Source organism: Harpia harpyja, chromosome 12, assembly GCF_026419915.1.
Source record: "Harpia harpyja isolate bHarHar1 chromosome 12, bHarHar1 primary haplotype, whole genome shotgun sequence".
Classification (NCBI taxonomy): Eukaryota; Metazoa; Chordata; class Aves; order Accipitriformes; family Accipitridae; genus Harpia; species Harpia harpyja.
In genome coordinates, this window is record NC_068951.1 from 17202348 (window position 1) to 17230292 (window position 27945).

Sequence of the window (27945 nt, forward strand, 5' to 3'; positions counted from 1 at the left end):
GGGAGGGTTTTTTGGGGAGTTACTGGGAGATTCACCCCAGTCTGGGGGTCGGCTCTGACAGGTCTCTTACGCACCACTGCGAGCAGATGTAAAAATTCATCAGTTCTTCAATGTACAGGAATTTTCCCTCTGAAGAACCTTTTCTTTCCCTTGAATTACACTATAGTGCAAAGGATACATTTTGTAATATTAGAAACTATTTTTTTTTCCTACCTTTTAGCTTTTCTTGCAAACTGATAATTTTCTAAGTAAGATTTTACAGTGTGGCAAAGCTTACCACATCCTCATTTCATTAGCTTCCCTGTATCAATTAAAACAATCGCATGGGCTTTAGCCTCTTGTGGAGTTTTAAGCAGGCCCAGCCCTCGTGACAAATGTTTTCCTTTTAAACACCAAGAGCATGTTGTGTACCACTAAGCCACAACAATGTTCACACACCCCCTTTCCAAAACACGGGTTACTGTTGATATCACTGCACTGAATTGAGGGGTTAGCTGTAAAATAACGCCCAAGGAGATCGAGGGTACACAACTTGACGGGAAGCGCGCCTTAAATGCTGCGATCCGGGGCAGCCCAGGCCGCAGGGTCGGAGACAACACCCGCGGTATGGGCGTCCCGCCGCGGCGGGGACGGCCGGGTCCCGGGCGGGGAGAGGGGCGGGCGCTCGACATGGCGCAGTACGCGAGGGGCGCCGCCGCCGTGGCCGTCATCCGCCTCCGCAACCCGCCGGTCAACGCGCTGAGGTAACGGCAGGCGCGGCCGGTTTCCCCCGCGGCCGCCCGCCATTTCCTGTAGCGGCAGCCCCTGCGGTCCCGCCGCTCCTCAGGGGGTGCGCCGGGAGGGGACTATGGGAGCTGCAGCGGCGGCAGGCTTCGTCCCTGCCGCTTGCCCTCCCTTGGTGAGCGGGGTGGGGGGATTTCCTTTCTTTTCACCTCATTCCCCCCCGCCCCCTCCCTCCTTGTGCGTGTGAGGCCTCTCCTGGTCCCAGGGTCCCAGCCCCGTGAGAGCCTCTGCCGAGGGACTTCTCCGAACACAGCACTCGGGTACCTGCAGCAGCCCGGACGACTCCCTCAGAGAGAGCTTAGATCTCCCTTTGCAAAAAAACATGCTGAACTTTTCTATGACTTCTGCTCTTTATTAGAATTTCTAGTGGGTTCTTTTTTGCAGGAGAGGTGTCAGGCTCATCGTTCTGTACTTGCTGTCATCTGCCATGGAAGCTGTTTAAAATCTTTGCATATTTCTCATCACCTTCCAGTCTTTAAGCATCAAGATGATGCTTCCAGAAAGAAATTGCACAGCAGCCGTAGCAGTTCAGCCATTTCTCCCTGAAGTTCCTTCAGAGCTTGTAGGTGAAAACCAGTTTTTCCTCTCAGATTTGCTGCTGCTTTAGTTGCCTGCCCCATAAGCTCCACAGTACTTGCTTGGCAAGTCCCTGCGCTATCCAAGTGAGCGCAGGGGTTAGGGCAAAGGGCTTTGTGGATAGGCATGGTTCAACAAGAGCTGGCATCAGGATTAAACCAAAGCCAGGGCTGTCAGAAGCGAAGGCAGTTCATTTGCCTTTTAAAAATGATTAAGGAATTGAACTCTAAATGCTGACCTTGGTCAAGAAAGGCCCCAAGGAATCTCAAACACAAGCCAGTGAAAAACAAACACCAATCTGTAGGAGCCTCTGAAATTTTAGCTTTTCCTGTGTTTTGAAAACGATGTACGTGCTTTTTGGCTTTACATAATTTGTTACAAGGTGTGTATTTTAGTTCCTTTGGTTCTGAGTAGCACGTAGTCCCTTTTTAAGCAGCTGTAGTTGAAGAGCTGTTCTGTAACTGTTCCTGTAGTGTGTATTCAGTGTATATTCACAGGCCAAAAAAAATCCACTGTAGTTATGCTTGACTTGTAAGCCAGAACGTTTGTTAAACAGAAGCTGAAAGAGACAAGTAAGAGCATGAATAGGAAATGCAACCTGCTGCCCTTCTGTAGCAAGCTACATTGCTTTGCAGTAACTGGCAATGCTCACTCTTTTGTTGCAACACGTTTAAAAGTAGAGTGAGATCATTTTCACATGCCCAGATAATTATCATGAAAAAACAAACTTGGAGTGACCTGATGAGATTAGATGAACTAGGCAGGCAGGACTCCCAGAACTGCAGGGTGCAGGACCTCCTGTGCTCAAGACCAGTCTAAGAAAACTTGCAGGCTGTGCCCACACTAAACTTTCCATCCTTCAGAGCTAAAGATACGTGCTTAAAGGAACCTTAATTCTGCCTCTTTTCAGAAGTCCTTGAGAAAACCCAAAGTTGCCTTCTGCCTTCGAACAGCAACTGCATGCACTTGTACAACAGCCTCTTCAGGAGAGACCCCTGCCTCTACTACCCTTTACTCTTTGCCCCTCAAGGGTAACAGATGGTGTGGTTGTGGTCCTGTCCCCCAGCCCCAGGATGGAGAAGGAAGAGCCTGGCAGACTATACATCCATTAAAAAAGCAGTTTCCATTGAGTGCTGTACCTTCACTCCCCCACACCTGTATTGTGCTGCCCACACTTTTCTGCTGACAGCCCCCCAGCACAAAGACCCCTAGGAGTACTTACTTCACTCATGTAGGCTCATTCCCTCGTGACAAGCTCCATAGCACAACATAAGATGGGACTGCTGTGATCCTGGCCATGGTTCCTCACAGCCACTGCTCTGCTAGCATTGGCACTCCTGTGACTGGCAGTGAGCCAGCTCAGGGTGCAAGTGTGACTGAACACCAGCCAGTTGGTTTGGGTTGGGTTTTCAGCCAGCCTAGCTCTCTGCATCAGCTCCTTCTGCAATTGCACAAGTAGAAGTATGTGAGGAAGAATGGGAACCTGCACAGCAAGGATTTAAATCAGTTAAGCTGCCATGAAACTATAATTTAAAATATGCCTGTGGTCTTTGATCACATGTCAGGGTAATACCCGTTTTAGAAGGGATCCATAATTATCTCATACTTGCCATCAGGTAGTTTTTAGCTGAGACCTGGCTATAGCTAGGAAAGGTAGAGCACACTGATCCTTGTGTGTTCTTTCTGCTTCTGCATACTTTATGTGCTGGACCATAGGGGAGCAGGTTTGCGATTACTGTTGGAAATGTTTGACTACGTAGGTGATAGCAGACGGTAAAAGTTACAGACAAGAGCCATCTCCTGCAATCCTAAAAATTTAATTTCACAGCAGGCACAGATGCTTTTAAAAAGGCTGGTGGGTTTTCCCCTGCTCTGCTCCAGCCTCACCCCTCTCTCCCCATTATATGTGGCACTTGGTGCCATTATCCCAGTTCCCAGGCCATCACCCTAGCCATTAGCAATTTAGAAGCCACTGGTGGGTAGGATTTTGCTTTCTCCTGTCTGACACGATGTGCTGCTGTGCAAGTACCTCCCAGGCAACACTTTCCTAAGGAATGTATGCTGACTTGTGAGTCTGGCAGCAAATTTGGCTCCCACACACAGACTCCCCTTCATGCTAATCTTTCTCTCCATCAGCAGAGGTGGCATGTACCAAATTTGATTTGTTTGGGATTTTTTTTCCTGGTTTGCAGAAGTTTAGTATTCAGAGATCTACATTTATGAGACTATGGCATAGAGAGAAGGGATTTAGATATGCAAAAAACTGGGAAGTTTTGGGGAACGGACAGACGAGACTTGCAAGAGAAAGGACCAGCCATACCTTATTAGCAGAGGCAGGCTTCTGGCACTGAAAATTAAGAAGGATGTGGAAGAGTATTTCAGCATTTAAGCTGACAAGTGCAGAAAAGTTCCAGGGATGATAGGGTAGGACGTGGGCTAGGGGAGTGTACATGTGGGATTATATAAAGTATAACAGCATAACAGTCAGGATTGGAAAAGGCTCTCCCTGGCTGCTAGGATTGTCCCTCTGACCCCTGATCAGCATAATGATCAGAAAATGTAAAGGAGATTGGAGAAGCTGCAACTTCAGATAGGTAGCGATGATGGGAGAGTCTGATTACCTGTGTTGGACTGGATCAGCACCTCATCAGGATGAGATGCAGGGAGAAAATGCTGGGATGCAGTAAGTGTCTGCTTCCTAAAACAACTGTTCTAAAACCCCACAGAAAGGATGCTGTTCTGGGTTTGGCCTTAATTTATGTGCATGACTCTGTTCAAGCTGTATTAGGTGCTGTGTGACAGCAACTAGTACACATCTGGATCTAACACTGAGGCAAGAGGGAGCAGACCAGGTAAATCCAGCACGTGAGTACTCAATTTCGAAGGGAATTATGTAAATACCCAGCAGTTAGTTCAAACAAAAGTGCTACAAACAGCTATCCAAAAGACAAGAAGCCTGCAACAAGGGTGGAGGCTGGATTGTTGTTGGTTGGGATTTGGGGTTTTTTAAGTTTATTAGAAGCCCAGGTAAACTGTTCAGCCAGCAAGTGATCTGGTAAAAGCCCTGCATGGCTTGATGAGAAAGCTAAGAAGACTAAGTGAAAAGTTTGATTTTTTTTTAAGAAGTGGAAAGCTTACTCAAAAGAGGAGAACAAGAAAGCCCATAAAACATGACAGGAGACATGAAATTAAGACTAAAAAAATGTAAAGAGTGGATCAAGGCATGCTAAAAAAACAATAGCAAAAAGTTCTTTAAATAAAAAATATAACCCAGGACAAGCTTACAGGATGCCAAGCTCAAAACTGGCAGTTACAGCTCAGGAAAGGGATCCTTACCTTTGATAGTTCTGTGAAATCATCAGCTCAATGTGCTGGGGCAGCCCCAAAAGCCCACAAAATACTGGGTACCATCAGGATTTATGTTGAGAACAGAGCAGAGGGCATCCCTTTTCTGCAACATAAAACATCTTAACTGTTGTGTGTAGTTCCGGATTTTGCATTTGCAGAAGGAGATAAGGATGATCCGAAAAGGGACAACCAAAATAATCTAAAGGATGGTGCACTGCGTAAGAAAGCAGACTGAAAAAGCTGAGTGTCATCCATTTGGAGAAGAAAAGGCTGTGGGAGAATAACGTCAAGGTTTACAAAATCATAAAGAAAGTAAATAAAGGCGTAACCCTTTACCAAATCCTGCAACAGTTGAACTAGGGGCATTTGATTAAACTAGTAAGAGATTGTTTTAAAACAGATAATACAGAGCTTGCTGCCACAGGAGTCTGTGGAGGCAGATGGATCAGCAGAATCAGAAAGGGATTAAGCAAATTCACAGACAGCAGGTGTATAAGGGATGCTAAAAAGAGTGTTTGTAGGCATACAGAGCAACATCCCCAATGCAGTGATTGTGGATGTTGGGGGAAGTGCAGGGGGAAAGGACCAGACCTGCATGTTTTCCATAAACAGCATTTTCTACTGTTGCATTTGAGTCTCACTTCTTTAAAGGTGACTAAGTAAATTTTCAGGATTCCCTTAAACTACTAAAAAAAAAAAAAAAAAAAAAAGTAGTTCACATTCACAAACCCTAGCTAAAACCTGAAATTGTTAAGGTGAATAATAAAACCTTGTTACAAATCCAGCACATCATCAGTGCAATAAGTTTTATGCAAAATAAAAATAACCTGGTGTGGTGACCTACAAGAATATTCTCTTACCCTGGTGCACACGTGTTCTTTAACAACACCCGTGGTGTGTTTCTGAAACCCATAACACTGAATCATCTTGGCAGAATCATTCTTGCAGTCCAAATAGTATATGTGGTAGAGCTGACTACATAGCATGGGATTAAGCATAGATTGGAATATACGGAATGAATTTTTGCATTGTTACTGTTAAATGAATGACACTGTCACAGTATTGAAATACTTATGCAAATTACGGTGACTTTCTGTTTCTTTAATCCTCTAGCTTTTTGAAGTTGTGGTACTCGAGTATTTTTATAGCTTTACTGTCATACATTTTACTACAATGCTTTCATTGAAAATTACATCTTTTAGTACCAGTTATAATATGTGAGTTACAAAGCAATGCAGCCTGTGTGTTGGACTGTAGCATATCCTGAAGCAAACATATTGCTCCATCTTAGGAGAGCAAGAAACTGCAAAAAGTCTGATGTTTCTTCCTTTTTGTCCCACAAAAAAATTCCCACTGGGAAAAAGTTGTATGGAGGGAAAATAAAAACTTATGCAAGTACAGGGTCAAGTTATTCTCTGGCAAAAATAGTTCTGTTGGGTTAATACAAGTCAGGTAGGTACTGAACCGCTATTTTGTGGCAGCCTTGATGACTAATTTTTCTTCTGGTAGGAGTATGTTGTTGTAAGTGCTAAGGGCTTGTAACTAATTTCCTACATAAAATCCTGAACCTTTCCATTTAATGCAGACAAACCTGTTATATGGGCATTTTGCATCTGCTGATCATGTGCCTGCAACAGACACAGAAATGCTTTGATTGTTTCTTGTCTGGTTCAGAGAGAATTGTGCCTTTTTTCTATACAATATTTTCAAATCAGTAATTTAACATTTGTTCAGAATCCTGGTACATATTTTTTCCCCCTTTTTGCAGCATGGTTTGTAAAATGTAATGACATTTCATAATGCTTTTCCCTTTAATCTTCCAGCCACTAGGTGAATTCAGTATTTCTGTGGCCTGGCTCTCCACTGATGCAAAAACAGACCTCTAAGAGCAGCAAGCATTGGGTACAGCCTGTGGGTCCTCCTCAAATAGCAGCAGCCACAGCACTCCATATTCCAAAGGGAGTGAGATAAAAACAATTTTTTAACATGTATTTTTTTCCCCACAGAATATGAAACCATTTATTAAAATTGGAAGGGCTTTCATATTCTGCTACATGGAACTATATGCACTGGAACGACCTTTACCGAGTCACCTAATAGTTTTTCTTTGTCATGGCCAAATTACTCTCATTTTAAGTTTCAGCTTTCAGAACCATTACTAACATCAGACTTCAGAGTTGTCTTTGATGTCTGGATGAGGCAATTGGTACATAACCAGCTGTTCTCTCTCCAGAAATAACACTTCTCAGTCTCTGGTTGTCACGTCTGAGGGCTCCCACTGATCATTCTGTGTAGCATGGCCTTATCCAGGCAGCAGCTGATCCTGGAGACCCCCCTAGACCGTCCCCTCAGCCAACAGCCCTGATTAACAGACTTTACTAATAGCTTCTTTAATTTTTTATTTTGAAGGAGGAATATGCAGGCTGGCAGGACTTCACACAGCTAGCTTACAGGAAACTTCTTGGGCTCCCCAGGTTTTCCTTTTCAGTCCATGGATTTCCACTTCAGTGCTGCAAACTGTTGCCTTATATAAATATGTGATTACCCACCCTGGACACACCTAGAAGCATTACACGAGTACAGCAACATATTTTTCATCTACTTTATGACAAGCGTCCTTTTTAAATGAAATGCCCTCAAATATATTGAAAAACATAAACAAACTGAGTATCCATCAGGCCTATCAGTTCTCTTTAATTCACACTCTCCACGGGGCATCAACAGAGCTCTGCTCCCTTTTCATCAGCCACCAAGCTTACATGTGAAGCTGGGCTTAGGGTTTGGAGAAGGTCTAGGAATGGAAGCTGTATTTATAAAGGACTGGGCGAGCATGTATGATACTTCTTTGAGTATTCCTCCAGCCTCCAACTGCTCGTGGCTCAGATTTTCTGAATGAGAGGTGTATCTACATATGTAGTATGTATAAACACATGCACACAGAAAAGTCTATCTCACGAACTATATATACACTTATATACTTACAAGTGTGTGTATATGAATATATTTTTGTATCTAAATTATATATACACACAATTTGTGTTAATATTTCTATTAATAAAGTCTTAGGTGTTAATGGTTCTATTTTTACCTACCATCTTTATTTCCACTGTCTTCTAAAACAGACTATACTCTCCACGTCCATCCATCCACACACATGTATATATAAATTAGCTTCTAAGCTTCAAATGTGAAGTGGACATACAGTCAAATCAGATTTTTTAAATATCTGATTTGTAAAAATACTATTTATACTTCTACTGTTCCATTTTGAAGTTCTTCATTAATTCTTTGCTGGCCACACTTACTGCTTGTGTGTGTGGAAATATGTTCAGATGAGACAAAAGATTACATTCTATGTAGTGGTTTAGGCCCAAATTCACTTTGACAGGATCCCACACAATTTTAAGTCTGGACCTATATACAGATCTTTGCAAGGTGAAAGCATTATAATCGTCAGCACAGCACCAAATCTATGTCAGGTGTTTGAAAGGTAACTTTTTATCCCTGGAGCTCCTTTTCCCTTTAAAAAAGTTCCTAGACTGTCAATGGTTTAGCATTAATTACTTTTAAATTATGCTAAACTGTTTTCCTGAAAACCTGAAAGTTTAATTCATAAAGACATTTTCAAAAGAACATTTCCCTGTGCTGCTTGCTTTGGAAACAGCAATGTCATAGCCAGAAGATGACTCTCCAGGAAGTGAATGACAGGTCAGCTCATAAGCTTGTTTGATTTTGGCGCTTGCCCTTGAAGTAAGAGGGACACTAACAAAATTATTCACCCAGAGAGGCTGTGGCAGAAGACAGGCCAGGGGAGAGACTTGCTTGGACATACTGCTCGTTTTCACTGGGATGCTTGGTATTTATAACACAGACCTCTTGGAAGGGTATGTAGTTGATTGTTACTCAGTTAATTTCTAATTTATTTCAGTTTAACAGTTCTCCAGGCATTGGAGGATGGACTGAAGAGAGCAGATGCAGATCCTTCAGTGAAAGCTGTTATGATTTGTGGCGAGAATGGGAAATTCAGTGCAGGTAAGATATTTTTCATCAAACACAGCCTGAGAAAAAGACGAAACACCCTCCACCCACCATGTCTGAAGATTCTCTGCCTCATAACACTGCTGATAACAGGACTGACAGTCCTGATTTGACTGGAAATAGCCACAAGACAGTGGCCTTTTTCTATTCTGTTGTGCCACAGTTGACATGGGGTACATGACAAGCTGGACTGTCCAGGCCAGAAATAAGCTGGTGTGTTCGTGCTGAAATGAGGGACAGCTGCTTATCTCCCTAATGTACTGGTGCCTCCTTACTCTCCATAGCTTTGTATAAAATCTCTGGACCATCAACTGATCCAGTGTATGGAACATACCTGGGGTGGGACAGTGGTGAATAACAGATCTTCTCTCCAGTTGTAGAAACCTGGGAAGCTAGGGAATTTTTGTGGAGCTCTACATTGCTTGTTAGTAGTAACTTGCACTTAACTATTCCAGAGTCAACTTTATTACACCAAGGATGTCTGCAAATTTCTGTAGTAACTGTATGATCGTTACAGTTACTATGTATTTTTGTACTTTACCCTTCCCTGAGCTCTCTGAATAGGTGCAAGGAGTCAGGGTTTCTTGAAGGTTGTCCCAAAAGGGGTTGATTCCTGTTAACCACTCTCCTACCAGCAGCATGCTCTGCAAGGACATCTGTGAGCAGCTATGTTCGATGGCACAGAGGGAAGGATCATTCCAATCACTGCCTTGCCCACTAATTCCTCTTAATCTGTGCTAACTCAGGAGCTGACATTCGAGGATTTTCTTCTCTGAAGAGACATGGTATTGCCTTGGGCCCCATCATCTCTCTCATAGAAAGGAGCGAGAAACCTGTGGTGGCTGCCATTGAAGGCATTGCCTTGGGAGGAGGCCTGGAGGTAGCACTTGGCTGTCACTATCGGATTGCACATGTGAAGGTAACACATGCTGCGAACTAGAGAGACTGGTGAAGGCATCAGGAGCCATGCACATATGGCCATGGACAGGGTGGGAGACTGCTCCTGAAGAGCAGTGGGACAGCATGCCTTTCTTGGGATCATCTGCCCAGAGGAGGTGGGCTTTATAGCTACGGGATACAAGTCTGTGTGCTCAGACATTCTTCACCTACACCACCACCCTTGACATGCTTGCATAAGTCCTATGAAATAACTAATTTCAAGTAATTTCTAAATATAAAATTAATTTGTAACTAGTAGAATAAGATGGCTGCATAGAAACTTCAGTAACTGCATGTTAATTTGCCCTAGGTCTCAGTAGTCATTACCTATATTCTGATGTAGATGGCTGTATCTTACTGTCTCATGCAGCGTGACTGTCACTTTTTTTCCCCCAGCCCTGTGAATTTTGCATTTCTTTCTGCTAGTGGCCTAGTTTCAATAAGTAGTTGAAACTCAGCTAGCATGGAGCATTTATGATTTGATTCCCCATGAGCTCTGGGTCCTCAAGGAGCACTCTGACCAAAAGACAGCTTTAAGAGTCTTTTAAGGAGTGATCAGGTTTTTTTTCTTGAATCCCCTCCTTCAAGATTCAGGAATGCTGAACTACCTTTTAGTGGCACCTGGTATGCTTATAGAGACTCTTCACTGATAGGGCCATCCCCTCACTTTTGCAGTGTGATTCACTGTTTCTCCATGACAGTGTGGATTGCTGTAACACCATAAAGAGGTATTCTACATCACCCTATATGCCACCTAAGGTGGGTGCTGTAAGAGGTGACTTCAAATCTCTTTAAGAGCTCAACGGGAAATGTGCAAAGTGATTTTTTTTTTTTTTTTTAAACAAGGCAACAAAATCTAAATAGATTTTTAAGAGAAGACAAGACCCCCTCTTCCTGCTGCCCCTGGCTTCTCTGCCATAACCCTATTAAACATCAAGTGCACCAAGAGCCATTTGAAGGAAAAACATTTGAAGAAAGATTAGGGAAGAGTCCAGAACCAATTTTCCTTTACTAAACTTCCAAGAGTTAGAGTAGGGAGGTAACAGTTAAGTCACAGAGTGCCCTCCAGCATTTGGTAACAACTGCTAGAAAGCATTAGTTTAGTCATGTGTCAATCTGGGGGATGCTGTTGGCCCCACAGCTCTCCTCCAGTGCTGTGCTACCACACACACATCCACTGAAAGTGATGTTTTTCCTGTGCATTCATACACAAGTTCTTGAAATGGTTGAGTGGGCTTTTGTCTTAAATGTCGTATGTGGCAAAAAGCAAGGATGAAGTTTCTGTGTAGAAGTTTTGAGACTTCCTAGAGGAGCAATGTGTGAACCAGGTCTGCTTCTCTTCCCTCTGTTCTGCTCAGTTTGTAATTATCATTCTTTGTAATCAGATTTGTTATTGAATTTGACTTCATTTTAGGCACGGATGGGTTTCCCAGAGGTCACCATTGGGTTACTTCCAGGTGCTGAAGGCACTCAGCGACTACCCAGACTGATTGGCATACCAGCTGCTCTGGATATAATCACTACAGGTAAAGTACTGTCCTTGGCCTTGCTCTGTATATAAGAATATGGCATTAATCATACCACCAGCTTGGTCTAAGAAACTTAAATTTCTTTTACCTCTGTAGCTGCTTGGGTTGAAATTCAGCTTGATTCCTCTAATGATGGGCTAAGAAAGGGACAAACATGCTTCTGAGGCATGTAGTTAGTAATGCATTTTATGTACCTGATAATGAATATGTCTCATATTTGAAGCCAGCTACGCACAAGTCATTCGGTCAGATGGAAAAGAATGAAATTGCCCATCATGCCCCACTGTAGTCACTTTATTTCTCTTCTTATCACAGGAAGACACATTCCAGCAACTGAATCACTGAAGCTGGGCTTGGTTGATGAAGTTGTGGAAGAAAACACAGTTGAGGCAGCAATTTGCTTGGCAAACAAAGTGATTGGTGAGGAAAAAAATGTAGCAATGCCAAGAAATAATTGGTGATGTTTCAGGGCTGAAGAGAGTCAGAACAAAGTCCCCCAGTTTGTTCCAATTTATATGCTCAATTCATTGAGTTTTGGCATCCATACAAGATAGAATTAATTGCAGAATTTGTTTTCTGCTGTCTGAAGTGAAAAATTCAGTTGCTGGAGAGCTGCAGAAATTCAGGCGAGGATTTGGAGAATAAATACATATCAAGTCCTCCTGCTTCTTATACATCCAAACTCACATGCTCCTCTAGGCTGCTGCACTCCACTGATTTGGGGGAGTATGTGCTCTTTCCATATATAGTTTTGGATCACAGCTGGTATTGCATGTATTCTGTTTGCACCATCAATAATGGCTGATGAAAAATAACTTTCTCCCTCTAGTGGAGGGGCTGGCACATCCTCGGCCCAACTTAATGATCCATGAGTCTGCATGTGACTCTATCCCTAATCCTTTAGCTTTAGTTGCCATGTAAGAAAATGGCCTGTGGAGGTGGGAGGGATATGGAGAAATTTCCCCCCTGCCTTAGAAATAACAAAATCAAATTCACTGGAGTTAACATAGGAAAAGGAACAGGAGCATCACCTTGAGAGAAAACAGGATATTTTTCCACTTGTAACCTCCTTGTACCTTTGGAAACAGACCACTGACTTCTATCAGGATTTCATCTGGATCTCTGTCACAATGAGATGCATGCAAGGAAGCAAAAAACCTCTTTCTGCTTCAATCATATGGCCTTATAGGCAATGCTTTTCCAAGCTGGGGTGCTGCTTTTGCTCCTGCAGTTCTCTTCACTACAAACAAGGCCCTTTCTTCTCTGTAGGAGCACTTCTCCTGTGCTAGAAGTTGAAGCAGCCTAAGCTTTGTCCTAGATGACAGTGCACCATGTTTTTAAAGATAGTTCAATGAATGGGCTATTCTTAAAGATCAGTGTCTTGTATACTTCCCTACAACTTGAGATTTACTAGATAGGTGCAAAAGGGTATTCTTTGGTTAGGTTTTCTGTAAGAGTTGCCCTTCCTTCTCACTGTATTCATCTTACAGTATTTTCGGGCTTCATTTTTAGAGCAGAATTGATGACATAAGCAATCCTCTTTTCTCTTTCCCTATATGTAATCAGACTATTTAAATACAATGCTTTAGAAAGAGACATGTGATGTACTTCACTATTGCTTCTAAGAAAAACAAAGATACTTTGGTTCACTGATTTTGTCTGTTTTGAATGAGAACTCTGTTTCTCCATCTGTTGGGAGAGCAGTGAAATATTACTACTCTTCTAGGCAAATTAACCCAACAGTGTTCCCTTTGATGTACCCTCTGGGCTTCTGAATGATGCCCTGCATAAGATCTATACCAGTATTGATGGCAGCAGCAGTGTATCATAAAATGAGTAATAGAACTGGCAAACCGGCAAGCATTCTGGATTTCAACAAACACTATGTGAAATTTAGATATTTGTATGCTTATTTCTTCTGTGACAGACATTGTGCAGTGGCTGATAGTTGTGAAAGTCAGCTTGACCTTAGAGGAGAAGCTCAGGAATTAATCGAGCACACTATTCCTCAGTGTCACTTGCTTTCTGGAAGTTATATCCACTACCACTACTGGCAAATTCCTCTCCTGTAGCTTCATCTTCATTGGAAATTGTCACTACCAGGAAAAATGAGAACTGTATAAGCATACAAGGATCCTAGCTGGATGTTCAGCAGGTAACCTGTCCCAGTCTTACTCATTATTAGTGGTAGATTTGCTATCTGTTTATTGCTGGCTTGAGTTACTCCAGTAAAAATTAGTAATGTCATTGAAGGTGTTTCACATCACACTATATACCAACTCCAACAGGACTTTAAAAATGCTTTCAGACTCTTTCCAACAGCTTTACTGGCATTTACAGTATGTGCTTTAACAGTGAAAATACTGGCAAGTCAGCTAATCTTTATTTCTTTCCTGCTTGGAAAAATTCTCATTAGACCTTGCAGAAGACCATGAAAAGTTTTGAGGCACCATTTAGCCTCAGGTTACCTGATAGTTTGAAAGAATGGTGTACCCAGAGTCCATATGTTCCTTTTGAGTCATTCCTGGCTTTGGCATTTGCCTAACATTAATATAATTCTCCTGCCATGCAAAGGCAAACCAGCACTTTTATTTCTCTACATCAAGCACTAACTCAGGGTGGCAGAAGAGATGACAGTCTTGCATAGCTGGTCTGGTCTTTGTTCACATTGCATTCCATTGTCAGTGAACATTTTTCAGATAATAAAAAGAGAGACAGATGCACAAAAAGATGCCATCACAGAAGTCCACTTTCTTTGTGTGGCATGCAGCATTTTGTTTCTGATGAGATTTTTTTTTTATTTTTAAAACATGAGGCTAACAACCGATGGCTTCTTACAGAGCAGTTTGGCTAAATAACTAGTTTTGTCACTGATGGAATTTCTGTTGCTAGGAAGGCTATACTGCAAGAACAGTCTCAAACAATCAGTTCAGGAATTATTTTCTTCTAAAGCTTTCTCAGCTCTGGAGCTGCAGTATCTCATGGCAAGAGATCATTCTCAATTGACTGGCCTTACTAAAGCAAGGGTCCTTGATTATTGTTTCAATATGCAGTTGACAGAGCTACCTTTATGGTAGGTATGTCAGGAAAGCATCTTCACCCATACATTTTTATGGATTATACCTAATGAAGAACACCTTCAAAAGGAGTTCTGAAACAGTCCTGAATAAGTGGTTGCAACAGTAATTATAAATTGCAGATAGGAAGCAAGCATATGTTCCTGGCCTTCTTCGGGCAAAAGAAAATATCTGCACTTTTGAAGGCATTTTTTTTAAAAGGAATAAACAGGAAGTAAATGCTTGGAGACAAGGAGAATATTCTTTCATTAAATGTGCTTGATAATCACCGCACTAATTCAAAGCTGCATTACATAATTTGTCCACCTGATGGCATCACAAAATTGAAAAATTGCTGTAATTGCTTGTGGCAGGCAGTAGCTTGCAGCTTATACTGCCCACCTCTTGCTGGCCTGCTGTAGTCTCCCTCAGCTGGAGAAAATAGCTGCTGATCCTCTGCACAGCAGACGACTTTGAAGCTTTCCCTTCATATATAATCATCCCTTGTTTTCTGACCACATCTGCTGATTGACCTTTATCATCTTCTCAGAGTACAAAAGTATCAATGGCTTGCACCAAAGAGCCAAGGAAAATCAGTTCAATTTAGACTAGCTTGGGCACCACAGGTATTAAACTCTGCATGGAAAGATGATTATGAGTTTCTGACTGTAAGACACTAGGAATAACTGTGGAGGAGCATGTGTTTCTTCTGAGTCTCATAAAACCCAAAGGAGTAACAGATACTGCTGTCAGGTAATTGCATGCTTTAAATGGAGACTGTTGGAGGAAGGCTTTCAGTTACAGTTGCAAGGGCCTTTAGCACATCATCTCTGGGAAGATGTAAAGTATAAAGACATTTTAATCTTTCTAGGGCTCATGATTCTGGCTGCCACCTTTGTTAGGCAGAAGGTCTAGCAAAGTGTCCCTTTGACACAACCAGACTTTGTGAAAGGTCTGACATAAACTGGACTTGTCTCTGGCAGGCCCGAGACCACTGCAAGCCTGAAGAGCAGGGGTCCAGTTTCTGCTTGCTTTCTCAGATATTCACAAGCAGTTCACTGCACCAGGAAGACTGTTAGGCTAGCCATGCCTCTTGCATGTGAAGTCCTGTAATATCCCAAGGGTTACAGATCTGGGATGCCTTTTTTTTTTTTTTTTTTTTGCTTTAAATAGCACAATATTTGATACTGCATGCTTACATGTTGCTTTTGCTGATAGAAATTTTATAGACTTGATCTGTCCTTTCTGCCACCTGGACTACAAACCCTAGTAAAACAAAGCAGGTATCTGTGCTAGCTCCTGTGCATGGATGACACTTTTCCCTGGGGCACTGATGTGTGATACTGTTCATCATGTTCCTGCTGCTTTGATTTCAGAAATCAAGCTACAGGTGTCCCACACTGATCTCTTCTTCCCAGGTTTGGATTCAGATAATTTTTTCCTGTTCATAAATATGCCCTTGATTCTTATTAGCATTGCAGAAGCAAAGATGCTGCATGGAGATGCTGTAGAAATACTTAGCAAAACCTATTTAGCTTACTGCTAAATAAGAGTTTTGTCACAGGGCCCTGAGGAGGGTTACTTTTCTTTTTCACTCTGAGGAACTGTCTCATGTCCCCCATCAGTGTTTGTGCTTACAAGTACTATTTGCTATCTGAAGACCAAGCTTAAAGGCTCCCAATAGTATTCCTTTTTTACCAGTCCTTTCCACATCAGAGATGTCATACAAAGTCCCTTGATCAGTCTTAAGTGGCCTTCCAGCCATCAGATCTGCTTTCTGGGACAAACCTGAGGTTTCCTCTTGTGATGAGAGGAAACCCACTATTTAAGTCCTAAGTAAAGGACTGTGGATAAAGAACATTTCTGCGTTAAAAACCCATACATTTAGGGGAGAAACAAAGGATTCCAAAATAAAGGAACATTATCCTGACTAAATCCTGCAATACTGGCAGATACAAACTATATTCACTGTCAATGTGTAAACATTATTTTTATGAACTCTGATTATAAGGGAAGCTACTTACACAGTGAGTGTTCACCTTTTTTTATTCTCTAAAAGGCTTAAGTAAAAAGCCTGAGCTCTGAAGACCATTATTTCAGGAAATCAGTATCTTAACTCATCCTGGAAACTCATATTTCTGTTTCTCTTAAACATTGCTCTGTCTCAGAGGAGGAGCTAGAGTCAGGACACGTTCTTTGAGCAACCATGATTGCAGTGCTGCCATTATTCCTGCTCTTCAGCATCCTGTGTACGATTTTCTGCTCCTGAGTCTTCTGCTGATACACTGGCACTTCCCTAACTCAGACAACAGGAAGAAAAAGGGAAGCTGGATGCAATATGCCACCTTTGAGGAAAGCATGGTCCTGTGGCAGAGCTCATATAAGAGCAGCTATGGCAATGAGACTATACCAGAGAGCTACTCAGCATAAGGTTCTCATTAGAGGGGGCCCACCTACTATCCTGCTTTGGTGGCAGTCCTGGGTGCTTCCAGGAACAGCACTGCAGCACTCAGTGCGGTAACATTGCCACACAGTTAACAATTTGGATGTGGCTATGACAACAAAAGGCTCTCTGTGAAAATGTTGGAATAGTAAGGGGATACATCCTGAATTACCGGTCTTGTTCCTACATGGTCTTTACTGAGGGAAGCTGCCTAAGTATGGACAGATCAGAGATCTCCTAGAAGGCACCAAGGTTTGTACTTCTGAAGAGGATGGAGAGGATTTTGGCAGCTGAAACGTAACTAACTTCTCTCAATTAAAATCCTTTCTAGGTATCACCATAGCAACCTCTGTCTGTAATGAGCCTCACGCATTTGTGTGGCTGCTTGATTCACCCCTTGCTGACACAGAAGCATGAACTCTCCCTTGTTATTCATTTGCTCCCCAACTCATGCTGCATGAGTTGTCCTCTTGGTTAGTCCCAAAGTGAATAGAGGGACTCCTGCTGTCAGGGAAGAATTGAAGTCACAGTATATTTCCCAGTCTCTCTTATAAATGCCTGGGTCAGGACCCTGGCTAGAATGCATCTGGCTAGGAAAGTCAATTGGGCACCGAGTACTAAACAATACCAGAGGAAAACTTTAGTACTGAAGCTTATAGAAAGAGCCATATAAATGTGGCAGCTGGGACTGTGGAGTAAGCGAACTGGAGAAGTCAAGGCACTCTGTGTAGCTGAGAAAAGCAAGGAGATAATTACTACTTTGAAATTGAAATCTTGCTTTTTTTGAAGTCTGAGAAGGGACTTGAAAAATTGTAATTGTCAGAGCAAACAGAAAGCTAAAGAGAAATGTCAGACACTGTAGTTCTAGACCCAGATCACTGTGCCATGCAAGCCCTAATGCAGTGAGCTTAGGAGGAAAAGAGGTAGACTGCATTCCCAGTCTATGTAGAAAGGGGTGAAAATATGTGGTCTTACAGATGTGGATGCTTTGTTCTGCAACTCCATTTTTCTACCCCCAGGCCAGCCACTGGGACTCCGCAGGCTCAGCCTGAAGCCAGTGCCAGAATTGCCCAACATGGAAGCATTTCTCAGTGAGGCTCTTGTGAAGGTGAAGAAACAGGGCCATGGATGCCTGGCTCCAGAGCTCTGCTTCCAGGCAGTCAAAGCCGCCACAGAGAAGCCCTTTGCAGTTGGAGTCCAGAAGGAGCGAGAGCTGTTTAACATCCTGCTGACTTCAGGCCAGGCCCAAGCACTGCAGTATGCTTTCTTTGCAGAAAGAGCTGTGCAGAAGTGGACAACACCCAGTGGAGCTTCATGGAAAAGTGCTTCCCCTCAGCCCATGTGCAAAGCAGCTGTGATAGGTAAGGGAATTAAAAAGCTGTTGTGGTTGCTGACTGCGCAGCTAACAGCAGAACTGAAGGGGAGTTGGATGAGTATAATCGGGCTTTACTCATGGCAGAAGGCTGAAGTGGGATTCCCTAGCAGTCACTTGCCAAAGTCACTGGTACCCATTACAGGCAAAGATACTCCACACCCATAGGTGACATGCAAGGAGGGAAGTTGTCACTGCATTGGTAAGCTCAGAAATTCAGATGGCAAGTCCCATCCCACTAGATTGTTACCTGATGCCACCTCTTTCTTTGGAAGAATAACTTCCTCACTTCAGACAGTTTCATCTGTGGACCATAAGCAGTCTGGTCCCTTTTAAATACTGTTATGTTGAGTCTGGCTTTGTTCCCTGTTATAAACAGGTTCACATGAAATTCTCCTCCTTCTGGTCTAGTCCTGTACTGCAAGTGCATGTGCACAGAGTCACTCAGGGATATATTAATACAAAAATGTTTTGACAGCTGTATTTTCAGAAGATTTCATCTCACTGGGATCTACTCCTGCCATTTTGTAGCCCAGCAAGATAATGCCTTCATTAATTTTTTAAAAGAGCAATTTAAATAAAATGGTTGATGTACTGCTGAGATTTTAAAAAATTATCTTTCAGCTCTGCCTATTGATAGTAGCACTCAAAAAATGGTTAGACAAGTAATGGAGCACTTGGAAAACATCCATTCTGTTTCAGAGAAAGCTCACCAGATCAGCACTGCTCTTTCCTGGGTACTTCTCAGGCCTTTTGTGCTCTTCAATATGAGCACTCTGAAAGCTCATTTCGGGCCACAGAAACACTTTTTTGGAAGTTCCTTTCTCTTCATTAGCTGCCATGCTATATTTTTAATGAAAATGGTTTTTACACATTGGTCCACAAACCTTGTGAGGAGGATCCATGACTGTTATAGCATTCAGGTAAAGAGGCGTGAATTATTGCCAAGTTTATCATGTGACTTGAAGAGCACAGTACTTTGGACATATGCAATCCCAGGCAGGTCAGTCCTGCAGCATGGGCTTTGGCAGGAAGGGCTCATGTTGGAAGTTTTGTAGGAGCAATCAGGTGAATGAATGGACATTCTTTGCTACATACCGATAAATCGTGCCAGAATAATACATTTGCAAAGTCCCGATCGCAATGACAGTTTAGCCAGAAGGGCTGTTTAGATCTGATCTGCTTATTTTGGCACTGTAACTGAGCTACAGGGAATTCAAAGGACAAATGCAATCTCTATTTAAAAGCTTCTAGTAGAAACATAATCTGTATCTTATTTCCAAACTGAACTGGCTAGGCTACGTCTCCCATCTGTTGGATTAAGTATTCGCATCTCATCTCCAGACAGGTTTCTGAATTCTCATCTGAAATTGCCCCAACCTCTACCCCCAAGTGTCAATGTTTTTGTAGCTGGTTACAGACAATGCTCAGGTTAACCCATACTTTTTGCAGACTAAATAAACTAAGTGTTTTGATACTTTTGCTGCAGAGCACAATGTGTCATCACACTCTGGTCATATTCATGACCCTGAAGTTCCCTTAATTTTTCAATGCTTCATAAAGTGCACATAGCTGAAGTGGGAACAGCATTCCAGGAGTAATTACACTAAGACTAGATACCAAGATGTTTCTTCCTTGCTCCTACTTAGTATGCTCAAGTTAACAGCCAACTTTCATATTAGCCATATTCAACACACCCTGTTAATTATCTACTGGCAGGGAGCAGCTGCACCCCAGGGATGGGGAGCCAATGGCAATAACACCTCCCAGGGGGACAGAACCACAGAATCTTTGAGGCTGGAAGGGACCTCTGAATATCATCTTGTCAACCCCCCTGCTCAAACAGGGCCATATCACTCTCGTACTGGGGAGCCCAGAACTGGACACAGTACTCCAGGTATGGTCTCACCAGTGCTAAGAAGAGGGCAAAGATCACCTCCCTCAACCTGCCAGCAAGACTCCTCCTAATGCAGCCCAGTATACCATTAGCCTTCTTTGCCACAAGGTCATATTGCTGCTCATAGTCAACTTGGTGTCCACCAGGACCCCCAGATCCTTTTTTGCAGCGCTGCTTTCCAGCCAGTCAGCCCCCAGTGTATACTAGTGCACAGGACTATTCCTGCCCAGATGCAGAACTTTGCACTTCCCCTTGCTAAACTTCATGAAGCTCCTATCAACCCATTTCTCCCTCTGGATGGCAGCACAATCCACTGCTGTATCAATTATTTACAGTACCTGAGCAAGGCAAGCAGGGCAGACCCAGAGATCATGGCCAGGATCTACTAGAAATACAGATGATCAAGCAAAGTTCATATGATGAACGCAGGTCCAAGGTAAAGTTAGGAAGCCAGTCTGCAGGTTGAAGTCTGGATCAACAATGTCCTTAGCCTGGCACAGCCACCATAAGACACCAGAACTCCTCCAGCATAGCTTAGGAAGAGACTAAAGGCCCAGGTCTGAGCTTAAATGGGGTTCCAAAGCCCATGGGCAGTGTGTGTGGGTGGAGGCTCCAGGTGTAGCACATCAGGGTCATTAAAGCTTATTAGTGTACTCAGGGCCTTGACACTTATCAAGACTCCTAATGCCTTTTCTTAATCACTGCTTCTATCAATACAGCCCCCATAGCCTACAATTATAACTTGCTTTGTTAGTGCTAGTTGTTCATGTTATACTTCATTTGATAGGTGATATCTCCTATTTTGGAGGTTATTGATCACCTCTTTTTAACTCTGAATCCCACACCATATTAAGTGTCACTGCTTTCCATCACTTCCTTCTGCCACCCCACTGTGCTTTTTCTCCTCCCTTTCAAGGTTTTCCTCCTGGTTTCCCTTTTGATATCAGTGAAATTGCAAGTCTGTTAGGGACAGTCATAGAATATGCCAACACAATTGTATTTTTTCTTTCAGGCTGCTGTAACAAAAAGTCATTCTCCAGGCAGTACCATGCTGTACAGTATCTCATAGTTCCACATTCTTGATCTTAAGTACATTCTTGCAGCACCAGAAATCAAAATCTTAGGGATGATTTCTGAGGGACTGACACCTTTTAAAATAGTGCTGCTCATCCATGTAAGTATTGAGTCTACCTAGGTGATCCAGGGTCTCTCTGTTTTCACTGCAGGGAGGAGGGCAGTCAGCATCCATTTTGGATGGTCAGAAATCATGCAGACACATTTTCCAATAGACAGTGCTGTGCTGTTTCACACACTAAAACCATGTTGCATTAGGCTGCTGCTTCTATCTTTTATCACTGCACAACGGGAAGGACCTGAGAAGATCACATTGACTTCCTCCTCCTTCATTACCTTTTTTGTAGGCACAGAGCACCTTTAGGGTATGGAAGCAGTGCCATGAATGCTAGGGGAGCCTTGATTTGTGGCTCCCCATCTGTCCAATATTAGCAGGAACTTGGAGGGAGCTGGCACATCACTTGCTGACCATGTCTTAATGTAGATTCAACAACAAGGATGATCTATCATTTTTGTGGGCATGCTTGATAGATAGCATTGCTGATGAACTGGCAACCATTCCTGTGTAGTGCTGGCTTCCCATTAGCTGTCTGTGTCTGCAGTTTGCTCGCTGAAAGACTGAGAAGCGGGTAACACCCAGCTATGTGGGATCCCTCCTGCTCTTGGCCTAGCTGTCCTTGACTATCTTCAGCCACATGCAATGTCACCTATTTCATTTGCTTCTGCTTGTTCTGAACTCTTGGCTCCCATTTCTTTCCACTTTCTCTGGTTCCTCATCACCCAGAAAAAGATTTCTTCTCTGTCCCTTCTGCAGTCTCACCATAGCTCCCTGCTTGCCTCGAGTATCACATTATTCTGCTTGAAATTAATACCCTGAAACAGAGAAGGAAGCAGCTCCAGTCTGCAGCAGTTCGCCACTGCCAATTGCTCATTGTTGTTTTTAACAGGAACACTGGAACAGTCTTTTAATATTTTTACCAATCTGTAAAGTATTATTTCCATTGCCTGGCATTTTAAAGTCCAAATATTCATTATCATTCAGAATATTTTCCTCTGATCTGTATTTCTCTAGTGTGTGTGACTGCTTTGTACATATTTTGAGTTCATTTGTTTTTAAATTTGTTTTTAAAGTCCTTCAATTAATTTTGCATGATTTTTCATATTCTAAGTAAGTACCTCATGTGACAGGTCAATAATTAACAGTCATTATTCACTCAGCTTGCCCAGCAAATGGATTTGTCATATCCATATTTGGCCTGAAATTACATGGGTTCAAGTATAGTTTTATTTATATGTCAAAGCTACATTTCACAACAAAAGACCAGAAGCAAGATGGCTAGACATTGTTCTTTTCCTGAAGCAGATTTCAGTCTTCTTTTGAAAGATGTACCTTGGGCATGGAAGATGGGAACACAGCCCTGAAAACTGTCCCCTGCGTGCAAGATAAGAATATAGGGGTTTTTTCATGGTTTGGGGGAAGTGAGAGCACTATTGAGGAAGACAACGGAACATACAGTAGAAATTCTGGAGTAGTTCCTAGCCATGTTTTGGTCTGTGGGATCTGAGCTGAGCATGTGCCATTTCCCTTTGTCTTTCTTCTACAGCCTTCTACACATGTAAGGCCCAATGATTCCCTGCCATTTTTTTCTGCTCTAATATATTCTTCCCCAAGATCACTCAGCTTTATAAAATTGAAAAGAGGAGTCCTCAGAAATGCTTCTTTCCCTGCTAGATAGCCAAATCTCTTCTTAGTTTTATAGCCCAATTTTAGAAAATATTTCCAGGGGAGTCATGCTGTGCAAGCTCTAATGTAACAAAACCCTTGGGGCTTTCATTACTCTCTCTGCCAGCTTCATTAAACATCATTTCATACAGGCCACTGAAGAGTTATGTAGTAAGTTGAGAGACAGCTTTTCTAGGTCAGAAACAAGCTTGGCAAGCTCATATCTTATCTATAAGCCTATTCCCGTGGCCTAGAAAGTGAACTACTACAAGCATGTATGCCTGTCTATCATGGGATGGCTAAAACGTAGATGGGAGTACTCATACTACATCTGGATGAAAGCAAACAGGGGAATTGGCTAACACCACTGCAGAACATCCCTTGAAAAGAAGGCTGGAGAACCTCTGCTCATGGAAGAGATTTTGATTTAGGAAGAAGCAGCATGTTCATATTGCAAGAGAACTGCTAAGATTTCAGTCATGAGACTGAAGCTGAGAGGAACAGGAGTTAATAAGGTCCAGGATGTGTGCATTATTTCTTTACTAGAGCTTGGGAATTCTAGGGAGAAACCCCAGGTCTTCACCCTGGAAATGAAGAGACTTCAAGAGGGAGCCATGTTGAACTGCAAACACTTTAACTTGATGTCAAAGGGGGCCTTAAAGATGGGACTGGGCTTGGTGGGTATGCATGAGGTGGTGAATTACCCTCCTGCACTGTCCAAGAAGAAAGCAGTTTGTGTAGCTCACCAAAGACAGGGAAAAAACTGTCTTTAACTGTACCTGCTACGACATCCAAGGCTCTGAGTACTGAGCACAGTAGGAGGAGCTATTTGTGTTTTTTCAGTCAGCAAACCATGGACACTGAAATACTAAGAACTGACTCATGTTATTATAGGGGGTTTTTTTCAAATTAGTTTTTAGTAGTACTTGATAATGAAGTAGCAAATCTAATTCCCTAGAAAGGAACTTCAGCATTTACTTGGGACTGTAATGGTTTATAAGCAGGCTGCCAGAAGTGATGTCTGTAAAAACTATTTTCTTGTGGCTAAGCAGGAAATGTTTTAAATGTCTTGTGTGTACGCAAGCTGAGGGAGGACAGAACTAAACCGAGGGTGTGTAGCTTGCAGGAAAAACATACTACCTTGTTTGACCTTGGTTGTTGGAACTTGTTTAAATGATGACATAATTTCAGCTCTTCTTTACAAAGCTGCTTTAGACAAATTTTTTAATCCCCTTGTTTCTGTTTATTTATTTGTTTAGCTGACTTTCATTTGTAAACCTGGGATTAAAAAAATCATTTTTACAGAATTATAACAAACCTGTACTTTGTCTAGTTGTTGCTTTATTTAGGATATTAATAATCCTCCCATTCAGATGCTTCGCACTTTTAAAGCTGGTAAAATTGTGCTGGCCTTCTCTTACTAGTTTGTATTAACTTAGTCTGAAAAGCCTCCATCATGGGAGAGCAGGATAAATAGCGTGGGTTGTGCATCATGGGAAAGTGTAAGCGTGCAGCTTCATTTAATGTAATAGAGGGCAGAGCTGGTGGAAGGGCTCAGAAGGAAGGAAGGGATCAAGCCAATAATCTCTACACTGGTATTCCTGCGGGTATGAGCTGGTAGTAGTGCATTTATGGATCTTGGAGTTAAAAATACAGCTTGAATGGATGCTCAGTTACAGGAATTCTGGACAAGCACTTTAACTGTGTAGTTGGACAAGGAAGACTGTGTCTTTGAGAATCTTCAGAGGTTAAGAATGGCCTGTGTTGGAGGACTTGGAGAGTTCCCAGTGGGCAAAGATGCCTGATATAAAGTGTGAACAGCAAGCAAAAGGCTACTGATGTTCCAGAGTGATTAAAAATGAGATAGAAGATGTTGAAATCTGGATTAAGAACACTGTTAGTTCCATCCCATTTGACCTGGCAATGAAAGACATACAACACTTTAGGGACAAAGTTTAGAGCAGGTCAGTGTCTGAGTCTTTACAGAAACAGCAGCTGAATTTTCTTTGCTTCAAAGATTATGCAATGAAACACAGAGGGAGAAGAGGAGGGAGACAAAGAGGAAGCTTGGAAGGAGGAGGGAGAAACCAGTTGTCTGAGTTTTTCTGGTGTCAAAATCTCCGGGTGGCGTGTATTTGCTTACACTAATATTCTGTGAGTGCCCGTAAAGGACCATCTCACAGGAACAGAGAGGCACTGATATCCTCAGGATGAAGCTTGCTTGTGGAACTGCCTGCTAGAAGTTGGTAACAGGGTTGAAGTTGAAACTCAGAACTCCTGTCTTTGATCCCCAGGTTCTAACTCTTAAATGATGCTGGTTTCCATAGGTATAAAACTTTGCAGGGAGGAGACACGAATCACATGGTCTGCGCACACTGGAGTGAATCCCACTGGTATTTTGTAAGCTTGAGAGGACATTAACTTGCCTTTATGCTACTGCTTTTCAAACATTTAGGCTCACTGAAAGAGAGAATTCACCTTCCTTTTTCCCAGTCTTCAATTCTTTTTTGTATCTGTGCACCACTAATTTTGGATAGGCTTCCACTTTTTGTCCTGGAGTTACAAGGGAAATTCTACTGTCAAGTGATTAAGTGTAACATTTTCTATTCATAGTCTCTGATTCTGTCTCACTTTTATCCCCAGGGCTGGGAACAATGGGCCGAGGCATTGTGACTTCTCTGGTTAAGGCCAACATACCTGTGGTAGCCCTGGAGCAGGATCTGGAGTATCTGAACATGGGAAGAAAAGCTGTGATGCTCCTTTTGGAACATGAGGCTATGAAAATGGAGCAGGGTACCCAAACCCTGGATTTCCATAACCCTGCACATCTCCACTTCACTGTGGACTTTGATCTGTTGTATGATGTAGATCTAGTCATTGAGGCTGTGTTTGAGAACATGGCACTAAAGAAGGAAATATTCCACAAGCTATCAAGAATCTGCAAACCAGGGGCCTTTCTGTGTACAAACACATCAGCCCTGAACATCGATGAAATAGCTTCTGCCACAAGCCGCCCACAGCAGGTCATTGGCACGCACTTCTTCTCCCCTGCTCATGTGATGAGGCTATTAGAAATAATCTATGGCCATAACACATCCCCCACCACCATTGCCACTGCTATGCAACTAGCCAAAGTGCTGAAAAAAGTTGGAGTAGTGGTAGGGAATTGTTTTGGGTTTGTTGGGAATCGGATGATGTTTCCATATGTACAACAGGCAGTTTTCCTTGTAGAGGAAGGAAGCAGACCAGAAGCAGTAGATCAGGTTCTTGAAGATTTTGGGTTTAAGATAGGACCTTTCCAAATGTCTGATCTTGCTGGGCTGGATGTGGGCTGGAGGTCTCGAAAGGGCCAGGGCCTCACTGGGGCCTCACTACCTCCAGGAACACCTGCCCGCCAACGTCATGGCCATCGCTACAGCCCACTGCCTGATCTTCTGTGTGAGAATGGCAGGTTTGGCCAGAAAACTGGAAAAGGCTGGTATCAGTATGAGAAGGCTGGGGGGAGGACAGCCAAGCCAGATCCATGGCTTCACAACTTTCTGTCCCAGTACAGAGACACCCATCACATCAACACCCGCTTTATAGACCAGGAGGAAATCCTGGAGCGGTGTTTGTTTTCCCTCATCAATGAAGGGTTTGACATCCTGGCTGAGGGAATAGCATCTGGCCCAGAACACCTGGATGTAATTTATATCAATGGCTATGGGTGGCCAAAGCACAGGGGTGGCCCCATGTTCTATGCTTCCACCATTGGGCTCCCTCACATTCTGGCTAAACTGCAGAAATACTCTGAGGCCCACCCTGATGTTCCCAGGCTACAGCCCAGTGTCCTTCTGAAAAAGCTGGTAGCTATGGGGAACCCTCCTCTCAAAGAGTGGATGTCCTACCTCAGCGGGCTGAGCAACAAGCTGTGATTTCGTTGATGCCTGCTATATACACTCAATGGAGGCTGATCTCATGAAACAGGTGCTGTAATTGCACTGTCATTTCCAATCAAAACCAAAGTGCTAAAGGCTCATAAACAATGTCATTGACCTTCCTGGACCTTTGCAGAGAATAACTTTGGCTGATGATTGATCTCAGTCCCCCTCTTGCTGCAGATAACCACTGCCATCAGCCACCCTTCCTTCTCAGCACCAGCCTCACCCACCTTCTTTGCACGTTGCTGTGTAAAGGCCTATCTCATTTTGCTCTGCCTTCAGGTCTTCACAGCTGTACATCCCTTCCAGTCTGTCTTTGTGGAAGGGAGGGAGCAGGATCCACAGCCCACATAGCAAATCATGGTGGGAGGCAAGAGAGAGATGGTCACAATTCACCCAAGACCCGCTGGATCTACCAGATCCTTCCTTAAATCTATTTCCCAGTTTGTTCAGGTCTTTCCTGTGCAGCCCACCTCCACTGCATTCCCTGGCTCTCCCAAAGACAGCCAGATGGAGCCTGCTCCCTTCCTGCTGCTGGGGGAGAGAGAGATGGCACAAGGGGCACAGCGCCTTTCAGAGGTCAAGTCAAATGAACTGGAGAGAGCAAGTTTGGGCACAGAGCACGGGGCAGGGCTGGCACCATCCCTCCTCCCTGCTGCAGAGGAGATTCTAATAAATGACAGAAAAGCCACAAATACATCAACCTGACTAACCTGCCCTGTGGTGTTGGCTCACGACTGGCCTTCTGCATTCAGACTCCATCCTCCATTATCATTATCCCCACCCGGCTTTGTCCAAGCAGAAACATCTTCTGGTATCTCTTAAGTGTAGGTATGTGTTGCCATCACTCCCCCTATCTTGCCTGCCTACAGCTACCAGGTCTTGGATCTCAGCATGCTCTAATTGACCAGATTGAAACATGGCCTGGCACTTACCGGGTTTTCACGTGGGCCGAGGGCACGCTGAGAAGTACACGGCTCAAGAACTGTGCAGGCAGGAACATTGCTGCAGGCAGGCAGGGAGGCGGCAGATCTCTAGCAGAGAGCAGAGCAGAGGGAGAGTGAGCCAAACTTGGTCCAGGCTTGGTGCTTTGGGACAAAGTCTCCCATATCTTATGTCTGGTGAATATATCTTCCAGTCTGGTGCAGGGAATAGGTTGGTCTGGGTTCCCTTCTCAGGGACATCAGCTGTCTAACTTTTGCATTTTATTTTAATAAAACTGCTTTGATTATCTAATGACAGATTAT

General features: G+C 43.2%; 1 protein-coding gene across 4 annotated transcripts; it reads left to right on the top strand.

Annotated features, from left to right (window-relative positions):
• Positions 1-606: 606 nt before the first annotated feature.
• On the top strand, positions 607-27934 carry EHHADH (enoyl-CoA hydratase and 3-hydroxyacyl CoA dehydrogenase). 4 transcript variants are annotated; one of them, XM_052804293.1, is made up of 7 exons: positions 607-743; positions 8636-8739; positions 9492-9664; positions 11099-11210; positions 11529-11633; positions 17732-18073; positions 25422-27934. In XM_052804293.1, exons 1-7 carry the CDS (start codon positions 607-609, stop codon positions 26690-26692), a joined length of 2244 nt encoding a protein of 747 aa, XP_052660253.1. In that variant the 3' UTR covers positions 26693-27934. The 4 variants fall into 4 exon arrangements, with proteins under 4 accessions (XP_052660253.1, XP_052660255.1, XP_052660254.1 ...); XM_052804294.1 differs by lacking the exon at positions 607-743 and adding an exon at positions 1314-1345; XM_052804295.1 differs by lacking the exon at positions 17732-18073.
• Positions 27935-27945: the final 11 nt, after the last annotated feature.